The sequence below is a fragment of the Ascaphus truei genome, unplaced genomic scaffold (assembly GCF_040206685.1).
Source record: "Ascaphus truei isolate aAscTru1 unplaced genomic scaffold, aAscTru1.hap1 HAP1_SCAFFOLD_335, whole genome shotgun sequence".
Taxonomy (NCBI): domain Eukaryota; kingdom Metazoa; phylum Chordata; class Amphibia; order Anura; family Ascaphidae; genus Ascaphus; species Ascaphus truei.
This window is the reverse complement of record NW_027456344.1, coordinates 199731-211118: the sequence shown is the minus strand read 5'-3', so window position 1 is coordinate 211118 and position 11388 is coordinate 199731. Positions and strand designations below refer to the sequence as shown.

The 11388-nt window shown below is 56.2% G+C and overlaps 1 protein-coding gene across 1 annotated transcript; it reads right to left on the bottom strand.

Annotated features, from left to right (window-relative positions):
• Positions 1 to 527: 527 nt before the first annotated feature.
• CUNH6orf136 (chromosome unknown C6orf136 homolog) lies at positions 528 to 10876 on the bottom strand. The gene is made up of 6 exons (XM_075583563.1): positions 10398 to 10876; positions 8789 to 9253; positions 8193 to 8281; positions 6793 to 6993; positions 4712 to 4781; positions 528 to 1455 (listed from the first exon to the last, which is right to left on the bottom strand). The coding sequence occupies exons 1-6, from the start codon at positions 10512 to 10514 to the stop codon at positions 1315 to 1317; spliced, it is 1083 nt and encodes a 360-aa protein (XP_075439678.1). The 5' UTR covers positions 10515 to 10876; the 3' UTR covers positions 528 to 1314.
• Positions 10877 to 11388: the final 512 nt, after the last annotated feature.

Here is an 11388-nt window from a genome sequence, read left to right as displayed (position 1 = left end):
TCCATGCGTTCGTCTCCAACTGTGTGCATGTGTGCGTCACCATGGGTGGCTCCAACTGTGTGCATCTCGTGTCTCCATGCGTGCGTCTCCAACTGTGTGCATCTCGTGTCTCCATGCGTGCGTCTCCAACTGTGTGCATCTCCAGCTGTGTGCATGCGTGCGTCTCCAACTGTGTGCATCTCCAGCTGTGTGCATGCGTGCGTCTCCAACTGTGTGCATGCGTGCATCTCCAACTGTGTGCATCTCCAGCTGTGTGCATGCGTGCGTCTCCAACTGTGTGCATCTCCGTGTCTGTCTCCATGCGTGCGTCTCCAACTGTGTGCTTGTGAGCGTCTCCAACTGTGTGCATATGTGCATCTCCGTGCGTCTCCAACTGTGTGCTTGTGTGCATCTCCAACCTTGTGCATGTGTGCATCTCTGCGTATGCCTGCATGTGTGCGTCTCCAACTGTGTGCGTCTCCAACTGTGTGCATGTGTGCGTCTCCGTGACGCTCGTCCTGTATGTACCACCCCACATGACACACGTGCACCTCATTATAATTTAATTATGTACAGTATACAGTATGTTACACATCCACAGGCCGGCACTGCAGTCACAAAGCTACGAGCGCGCAGATCCGAGTATCTCACGGAAGGGGAGAGAAGCGTGCGTCATGGTATACGGGTTAACCCTATTAAAATCCCGCTCTTGGCACTGCTGGTAAACCCCCCTCCCGCAGGGCTTAAACAGACAGGGCACGCAGCACCCGATAGCTGGCAGGATATAGGGCCACCCTAATACCCCCAACTGAACATCTCCCATAGGGCTTGTAAACTAAGGGAGCGGAGCAACAGATGGCTTCTGGGGCATCCTCGGAAGGGAGGCAGCATACACGGATATAGGATTAGATCAGGTTATAGGGTCACCTTTCTAAAAACCCCACTGATAACTGTGGTGGTAACAACGCCCGTAGTCATTAGGTTCAACGGTGCCCCCTGACGGGATAACAGGGCGTCGCACACAGGGGATTCCTATAAGTTAATAGGGCCAATAACCCCTCCCTCAGCAGGGATACCTGGGCATCGCACGTGAGGAAGTCCTACAAGACGTACGTGGCGCCGAGACTATTAACTTATAGGATTCTTCTTCATATCCTAAACATCTCCTTCGCAAAGCAGCAGTATTTCTACGGGCTGAAACCTCAGCAGTTTTTTAATGCCACTGTTTATAGGATCGCTGTAGGGGCAGCGTCGTGCAGGGGGAGGGAACACCCCAAAGGAGGCTTACTGGGCAGCGAGGTCATACATGATGTTGGGGGGAGGGGGCATGTGGGATCAGAGCTTGAGGGGGGATTTGGGGGGGAGAGGGGTGGAGAGGAGATTTAAGGCAGGGCGGCTTTCTTCCAATCCAAAAGCAACGAGGGCAGCAGCGAGGAGACTCTTAACTGGAGCAGTGAGCGGCGGGGAGGGCATCACCTGCAGGGGACAGAGAGAGGGGTCACTGTGTCACCCTGCGGGGGGGGCAGAGAGAGGGGTCACTGTGTCACCCTGCTGGGGGGACAGAGAGAGGGGTCACTGTGTCACCCTGCGGGGTGGGGGGGGGCAGAGAGAGGGATCACTGTGTCACCCTGCTGGGAGGGCAGAGAGAGGGGTCACTGTGTCACCCTGCGGGGTGGGGGGGGGCAGAGAGAGGGATCACTGTGTCACCCTGCTGGGAGGGCAGAGAGAGGGGTCACTGTGTCACCCTGCTGGGAGGGCAGAGAGAGGGGTCACTGTGTCACCCTGCTGGGAGGGCAGAGAGAGGGGTCACTGTGTCACTCTGCGGGGGGGGGGGGCAGAGAGAGGGGTCACTGTGTCACCATGCAGGGGGGAAAGAGAGAGGGGTCACTGTGTCACTCTGCTGGGAGGGCAGAGAGAGGGGTCACTGTGTCACCCTGCTGGGAGGGCAGAGAGAGGGGTCACTGTGTCACCCTGCTGGGAGGGCAGAGAGAGGGGTCACTGTGTCACTCTGCGGGGGGGGGGGGCAGAGAGAGGGGTCACTGTGTCACCATGCAGGGGGGAAAGAGAGAGGGGTCACTGTGTCACTCTGCTGGGAGGGCAGAGAGAGGGGTCACTGTGTCACCCTGCGGGGGGGACAGAGAGAGGGGTCACTGTGTCACCATGCGGGGGGGACAGAGAGAGGGGTCACTGTGTCACTCTGCTGGGAGGGGTCACTGTGTCACTCTGCTGGGGGGACAGTCTCATAGTTCCCTTCTGTCTGTGTCACCCTGCGGGGGGAGGGACAGACTCATAGCTCCCTTCTGTCTGTGTCACTGTGTCACCCTGCGGGGGGAGGGACAGGCTCATAGCTCCCTTCTGTCTGTGTCACTGTGTCACCCTGCGGGGGAGGGACAGACTCATAGCTCCCTTCTGTCTGTGTCACTGTGTCACCCTGTGGGGGGAGGGACAGTCTCATAGCTCCCTTCTGTCTGTGTCACTGTGTCACCCTGCGGGGGAGGGACAGACTCATAGCTCCCTTCTGTCTGTGTCACTGTGTCACCCTGCGGGGGAGGGACAGACTCATAGCTCCCTTCTGTCTGTGTCACTGTGTCACCCTGCGGGGGAGGGACAGACTCATAGCTCCCTTCTGTCTGTGTCACTGTGTCACCCTGCGGGGGAGGGACAGACTCATAGCTCCCTTCTGTCTGTGTCACTGTGTCACCCTGCGGGGGAGGGACAGGCTCATAGCTCCCTTCTGTCTGTGTCACTGTGTCACCCTGCGGGGGAGGGACAGACTCATAGCTCCCTTCTGTCTGTGTCACTGTGTCACCCTGCGGGGGGAGGGACAGACTCATAGCTCCCTTCTGTCTGTGTCACTGTGTCACCCTGCGGGGGGAGGGACAGACACATAGCTCCCTTCTGTCTGTGTCACTGTGTCACCCTGCGGGGGGAGGGACAGACTCATAGCTCCCTTCTGTCTGTGTCACTGTGTCACCCTGCAGGGGGAGGGACAGACTCATAGCTCCCTTCTGTCTGTATCACTGTGTCACCCTGCGGGGGGAGGGACAGACTCATAGCTCCCTTCTGTCTGTGTCACTGTGTCACCCTGCGGGGGGAGGGCCAGCCTCATAGCTCCCTTCTGTCTGTGTCACTGTGTCACCCTGTGGGGGGAGGGACAGGCTCATAGCTCCCTTCTGTCTGTGTAACTGTGTCACCCTGCGGGGGGAGGGACAGACTCATAGCTCCCTTCTGTCTGTGTCACTGTGTCACCCTGTGGGGGGAGGGACAGACTCATAGCTTCCTTCTGTCTGTGTCACTGTGTCACCCTGCGGGGGGAGGGACAGACTCATAGCTCCCTTCTGTCTGTGTCACTGTGTCACCCTGCGGGGGGAGGGCCAGCCTCATAGCTCCCTTCTGTCTGTGTCACTGTGTCACCCTGCGGGGGGAGGGACAGACTCATAGCTCCCTTCTGTCTGTGTCACTGTGTCACCCTGTGGGGGGAGGGACAGTCTCATAGCTCCCTTCTGTCTGTGTCACTGTGTCACCCTGCGGGGGGAGGGACAGACTCATAGCTCCCTTCTGTCTGTGTCACTGTGTCACCCTGCGGGGGGAGGGACAGACTCATAGCTCCCTTCTGTCTGTGTCACTGTGTCACCCTGTGGGGGGAGGGACAGACTCATAGCTTCCTTCTGTCTGTGTCACTGTGTCACCCTGCGGGGGGAGGGACAGACTCATAGCTCCCTTCTGTCTGTGTCACTGTGTCACCCTGTGGGGGGAGGGACAGTCTCATAGCTCCCTTCTGTCTGTGTCACTGTGTCACCCTGCGGGGGGAGGGACAGACTCATAGCTCCCTTCTGTCTGTGTCACTGTGTCACCCTGCGGGGGGAGGGACAGACTCATAGCTCCCTTCTGTCTGTGTCACTGTGTCACCCTGTGGGGGGAGGGACAGACTCATAGCTTCCTTCTGTCTGTGTCACTGTGTCACCCTGCGGGGGGAGGGACAGACTCATAGCTCCCTTCTGTCTGTGCCACCCTGCGGGGGAGGGACAGGCTCATAGCTCCCTTCTGTCTGTGTCACTGTGTCACCCTGCGGGGGAGGGACAGACTCATAGCTCCCTTCTGTCTGTGTCACTGTGTCACCCTGCGGGGGGAGGGACAGACTCATAGCTCCCTTCTGTCTGTGTCACTGTGTCACCCTGCGGGGGGAGGGACAGACTCATAGCTCCCTTCTGTCTGTGTCACTGTGTCACCCTGTGGGGGGAGGGACAGACTCATAGCTTCCTTCTGTCTGTGTCACTGTGTCACCCTGCGGGGGGAGGGACAGACTCATAGCTCCCTTCTGTCTGTGCCACCCTGCGGGGGAGGGACAGGCTCATAGCTCTCCTCTGTCTGTGTCACTGTGTCACCCTGCGGGGGGAGGGACAGACTCATAGCTTCCTTCTGTCTGTGTCACTGTGTCACCCTGCGGGGGAGGGACAGACTCATAGCTCCCTTCTGTCTGTGTCACTGTGTCACCCTGCGGGGGAGGGACAGACTCATAGCTCCCTTCTGTCTGTGTCACTGTGACACCCTGCGGGGGGAGGGACAGACTCATAGCTCCCTTCTGTCTGTGTCACTGTGACACCCTGCGGGGGGGGGGGGACAGACTCATAGCTCCCTTCTGTCTGTGTCACTCTGCGGGGGGGAGGGACAGGCTCATAGCTCCCTTCTGTCTGTGTCACTGTGTCACCCTGCAAGCAGTTGTATCACTCACCCTCTCAAGTTTATGTAGGGATATGAGACCGTCTGACCCCAGGAAGAAGGTGGAGTGTGCGTCAAACGTCCTGAAAAGCAAAATGTGTTTCAGCTCCCGTTACACACACACAGTGCGCACACACACATACATATACACACATACATATACACACAAACATATACACACACACACAGTGGGTGAAAAAGGCAACAAGAAACCTCCACCGTTAGCATATAGCCAATAAAGAATATCACTTGTGAGCACATTCACATGTCTTAGACAGGTCTGCAGCCCCGCCTTTCAACCATTATCCCACAGCATACAGTGCTTCCACCGCAGCATGGGATTCTGGGAAATTACATGCAAATGAGCACATGTGTCACCTTTTGCCTGGAATATCCCTTCACATGGAGCCCATTTAATCTGATGCATCGCCGTTCACACAGCTTTTAAACACAGCATGGGACTAGCAAAGCAAGTCAAACCACTCACAGACATGTTTCAACCTTGATGGGTATCATCAGTGTGAGGTTGGTCTATACCTGCCTTGAAATATTTCTAGGCCGGGTAGGTTTACCATATACATTTTAAGTTATGGTGGGTGAAAAAGGCGACAGAAAACCTCCACCGTTATCATATAGCCAATAAAGAACATCACTTGTAAGCACATTCACATGTCTGTGAGTGGTTTGACTTGCTTTGCTAGTCCCCTGCTGTGCTTAAAAGCTGTGTGAGCGGCGATGCATCAGCTTAAATGGGCTCCATGTGAATGGATATTCCAGGCAAAAGGTGACACATTGTGTGCTCATTTGCTCAAAAGCCGTGACGTTAGATAATTGAGTGATCTGAAAGCGCTGGTAAAAGAATATTTACAAACCATAAAATATTGTGTATTTTTTCATGTAACTTTTATATACTTTGTGCCTTGTTTTCATTTTCACGTTAGGTATAATATAACTACATCTGCTTAGCCCTCCCCTTGTAGGAGGGCGTTAGAACCAGGCTACCAACATTGGTGTCACCAGCGCTTTCAAAAATCACTCAATTATCCAACGTCACGGCTTTTGTGAATAATAAGATTTAGAGCCAGCACGATCGTGAAGTCCCCTGGACCAAGCAGGTGGCGAAACGTGCGCGGCAGGGGCTCACTTCTCTGTGCCACGGTGTCCCTGACTACACTCTTCCCCGCTGCGCAGTCACCTGATGCCCGCCCGGGTTCCCGGAACGCGTGCAGTGTGGGAGTCCTGCCCTCGGGTTCACCGTTCTCCTCTCCGCTGATCCTGGGAGTCATTCACTTGGCCTGTGCTCAGTATCCCACCCCTCACTCGAGGACTTACCCTTGCTGGGTTTTGCTGTTTGGCATTTGTTTATGATCTAGGTTGTCTCAATTTGTGCACAATACTTATATCTGCATATTAGTGCACTTTAGCCTCTGTGTGTAGCTTATTCATTTTATTTTTTGTGAGGGGTTAATTTTACAACCCAGTGAGGTTTCAGTATACATTTTGTCAGGGACACTGGGGTTAGTTTTTAATTGTCATTTGTCTTCTGTGATGTAATTAATACATTTGATACTTTTGTATGGCAGAGTGCTGTTGTGGGATACTTCTTTTACACATATTTTTTCATCTCTAGCACCATCAGTAGTGTATATTACACATACTTTATTTACTGACTTAGGCACAGGTTCCATGTAATAATGGATTTAAGACAAAAGGTGACACGGGGTGCTCATTTGCATGTCATTTCCCAGAATCCCTTGCTGCAGTGGGAGCACTGTGTGCTGGGTGATAGGCGGGGTGCAGACACGTCTAAGACATGTGAATGTGCTCACAAGTGATAGATATATATATTTTACAGGGCCAGCTCCTGCATCTCAGTGTGTGGGTGTGTGTGTGTGTGTGTGTGTGTGTGTGTGTGTGTGTGTGTGTGTGTGTGTGTGTGTGTGTGTGTGTGTGTGTGTGTGTGTGTGTGTGCTCCCGTATAACACACACACACTATATTAGAGTGTCAGCTTCCGTATCTGGATATTAGAGTGTCAGCTCCCGTATCTCACACACACACACACACACACTGTGTATATTAGAGTGCCAGCTCACCGGTACAGCTCAGTCTTTTCTGTCCGGTAGATGTGCGAAAGGAGAGAGTGCAGCGGGAGGCCAGAGACTGCCCAGCGAGCCTGGATACTGCACGTCTCGGGATGAGACGTCAGCTTTAGAACTGAGACACTGACGTTGGAGAAATAACTCAGGAACAGGAGCCGAGAGAGCGTCAGGCAGAGCTGGTACAGAGCGAGACCGCTGTGAGAGAGAGAGAGCGTCAGGCAGAGCTGGTACAGAGCGAGACCGCTGTGAGAGAGAGAGAGAGCGTCAGGCAGAGCTGGTACAGAGCGAGACCGCTGTGAGAGAGAGAGAGAGAGCGCGTCAGGCAGAGCTTGGGGGGTGGGTACTCACCGCGTGTGCATGTGCAGTAACGGGGGGTACTCACCGCGTGTGCATGTGCAGTAACGGGGGGTACTCACCGCGTGTGCATGTGCAGTAACGGGGGGTACTCACCGCGTGTGCAGTAACGGGGGGTACTCACCGCGTGTGCATGTGCAGTAACGGGGGTACTCACCGCGTGTGCATGTGCAGTAACGGGGGGTACTCACCGCGTGTGCATGTGCAGTAACGGGGGGTACTCACCGCGTGTGCACGTGCAGTAACGGGGGGTACTCACCGCGTGTGCACGTGCAGTAACGGGGGGTACTCACCGCGTGTGCACGTGCAGTAACGGGGGGTACTCACCGCGTGTGCACGTGCAGTAACGGGGGGTACTCACCGCGTGTGTATGTGCAGTAACGGGGGGTACTCACCGCGTGTGCATGTGCAGTAACGGGGGGTACTCACCGCGTGTGCTTGTGCAGTAACGGGGGGTATTCCCCACGTGTGCATGTGCAGTAACGGGGGGTACTCACCGCGTGTGCATGTGCAGTAACGGGGGGTACTCACCGCGTGTGCATGTGCAGTAACGGGGGGTACTCACCGCGTGTGCATGTGCAGTAACGGGGGGTACTCACCGCGTGTGCATGTGCAGTAACGGGGGGTACTCACCGCGTGTGCATGTGCAGTAACGGGGGGTACTCACCGCGTGTGCATGTGCAGTAACGGGGGGTACTCACCGCGTGTGCATGTGCAGTAACGGGGGGTACTCACCGCGTGTGCATGTGCAGTAACGGGGGGTACTCACCGCGTGTGCATGTGCAGTAACGGGGGGTACTCACCGCGTGTGCATGTGCAGTAACGGGGGGTACTCACCGCGTGTGCATGTGCAGTAACGGGGGGTACTCACCGCGTGTGCATGTGCAGTAACGGGGGGTACTCACCGCGTGTGCATGTGCAGTAACGGGGGGTACTCACCGCGTGTGCATGTGCAGTAACGGGGGGTACTCACCGCGTGTGCATGTGCAGTAACGGGGGGTACTCACCGCGTGTGCATGTGCAGTAATGGGGGTACTCACCGCGTGTGTATGTGGAGAATACTATTCACAAATTCCACGTCCTTCCTGTATATGGAATAATCTGGTTTCTTCAAGAAGAAATTCGGCAACTTGAAAAAAGACAAAATATTCGTCATCACCCAACACACAGACGCTCCGCGGGCGCCACCCAGCGCACAGATCCGGGCGCCACCCAGCGCACAGACGCTCCGCGGGCGTCACCCAGCACACAGATCCGGGCGCCACCCAGCGCACAGACGCTCCGCGGGCGTCACCCAGCACACAGACGCTGGCGTCACCCAGCGCACAGACGCTCCGCGGGCGCCACCCAGCGCACAGACGCTCCGCGGGCGTCACCCAGCGCACAGACGCTCCGCGGGCGTCACCCAGCGCACAGACGCTCCGCGGGCGCCACCCAGCGCACAGATCCGGGCGCCACCCAGCGCACAGACGCTCCGCGGGCGTCACCCAGCACACAGACGCGGGCGTCACCCAGCGCACAGACGCTCCGCGGGCGCCACCCAGCGCACAGACGCTCCGCGGGCGTCACCCAGCGCACAGACGCTCCGCGGGCGTCACCCAGCGCACAGACGCTCGGCGGGCACATAGGCCCTTACCTCTTCTCTCAGCTTGGCGTGCATCAGTGCCAGCTGCTCCTCCACGTCTGGCTGGTTGCCTCCGGGCACAGGACTTGCCGCGGCCTGCTGGCTTAGGCGGAAGGCTAATACCCCTAGCTGGGTACCGGGGGCGGGCAGAGCCAGTGCCTGGTAAGGCGTCCTACAGATGCCCGGCTCAAACAGACTCCTGAAACAGTCCAGCTGGGCACCACTAAGGTGCCAGCTCTCTCTGCCCGCTGGGCAGCCCTCCTCCAGGCTGGCACAGGGGGGTGGTGCCAGTTGCGGAGCTGGGCCCTGCGGCGCTAGGCATTCCTGCAGCTGACGCAGTGCTCCGTCTCGCCCAGTCAGAGGAGGGCACAGCCTGGCACGCGGGGGGGTGGTGGGACGTCGGGGGAGGGGGCGGCGCAGGGGGGTAGAGAGATGGGGGAAAAGGCCGAGCTCGGGGTGCCAACAGACGTCACGGAGCTGGGAAGAGAGAGACGGCCATTTTTAAAACACCTGAAAGCAATACTATACAAACACAACACGTGTGCATATATATGTAATGTATGCAGGATACGGTGGTATACAAATATTTACACACACATTTGTGCGGGTGCATACAGTATCTGTCTATGTACATGAGTGGTAAATGTATATATTCGTCTTACTAATACCAACTTTTCTCTCTAACACACACACACACACACACACACACACACACACACACAAAACAGATGTTTGCAATGATTGAATGAAGCGTGTACATAAATACTTAAGGTGTATATACATACATATATATATACACACACACACGTAGCATATAGATAACATAGATGTTTTGCATGCAGTGTATATGTACGTATCACTAGTAAGCTGTATGTGGGGGGATCTATAACCCTAATATATATATGTGTGTGTCTGTGTGTCTGTGTGTCTGTGTGTGTGTCTGTGTGTGTCTGTGTGTGTCTGTGTGTGTCTGTGTGTGTGTGTGTGTGTGTGTGTGTGTGTGTGTGTGTGTGTGTGTGTGTGTGTGTGTCTGTGTGTGTGTGTGTGTGTCTGTGTGTGTGTGTGTGTGTGTGTGTGTGTGTGTGTGTGTCTGTGTCTGTGTGTGTGTGTGTGTGTGTGTCTGTGTGTGTCTGTGTGTGTCTGTGTGTGTGTGTGTGTGTGTGTGTGTGTGTGTCTGTGTGTGTGTGTGTGTGTGTGTGTCTGTGTGTGTGTGTGTGTGTGTGTGTGTGTGTGTGTGTGTGTGTGTCTCTGTGTGTGTGTGTGTGTGTGTGTCTGTGTGTGTGTGTGTGTCTGTGCGTCACTGTGTGTCAGTGTGTGTGTCAGTGTGTGTGTCCGTGTGTGTGTCCGTGTGTCAGTGTGTCAGTGTGTGTGTGTGTGTGTGTGTCAGTGTGTGTGTCAGTGTCTGTGTCTGTGTGTCAGTGTCTGTGTGTCAGTGTGTCAGTGTGTGTGTGTGTGTGTGTGTCAGTGTGTGTGTCAGTGTGTGTGTGTCAGTGTGTGTGTGTGTGTGTCAGTGTGTGTGTGTGTGTGTGTGTCAGTGTGTGTGTGTGTGTCAGTGTGTGTGTGTCTCTGTGTGTCAGTGTCCGTGTGTCAGTGTGTGTGTGTCCCCTCCCTTTATACTCACCCCGGTCCCCTCTCGGACCCTCCCGGCCTCTCCTCCTCCCCCTGCCCCCCGGACCCCGCTCCTCCAGCCGCCTCCCAGCCCCGGGGCCCCGCGGAGCCTCCTCACACACAGCGCCATCCGCCTCTGCGCCCTCCCCCGCGGGGCACACCCCTCCCGCCCGCGCGCCCGGAAACGCTCCCGCGCGCCCGGAAGCGGCGGTGACGTCACAGAGGGTGGGGGAGTCACTGCAGGAACCGGCGGCTGCCGTTAGACAGTACCGGGCGCGAGACAGGAGGCCACGCCCACTAAGGTGGTGGAGAAGGGGTTGGGATGCAGCTAATGTGAGAGCGTTCGTAGAGCGAGAACCTCAGCCAATCAGATGGGGGAGGACTGCGGCACGAGCCGCAAGCCGTTCCCGCCCAGCGAGATGACGAACGCCAACTGCGGCTCGGAGGCGCGGCTGGGCCTGTCCAATCAGAAGCTCGGCAGTGGCTGTGAGGCACCGCCTACCACGGCTGGCGACTGGTGGAAGGGGAAGCCTGCAGAGCCGCGCTTCCGCGTTTTGCGTTGCAAGGTGGCCAGGTCCAGCTTCCTATTGGCTGCGGCAAGAAAGGCAGACCGCGCCCCCCCCCCGACGCTGAGCTGATTGGCTCATCAAGAGAACGCGACAGGAAAACCTCTTGAGGGCGTGCGAGGGCGGCCATCTTGCGTGTGGCACCCCCAGCACTGTCCTTCAATGACATACAGCAGCAGGGAAAGGACAGAGGGATCACAGGGAAGCAATCAGATGACGTCATCATGAAGTGGGCCGGGTAATCGGGGTGGCAAGACACGCTCTCTCTATTGTAACATGCATGTTATATCTGTGTTTATACAGCGCCCACAGTGCACTCAGCGCTTCGCACCAGAGAGAAAACAAGAGAGATAGCAGCACTCCTGTATTGTATGTCTTTATTTATATAGCGCTTCACAGTAGTAATACATATCATATAAATAACAGATAATATAAATA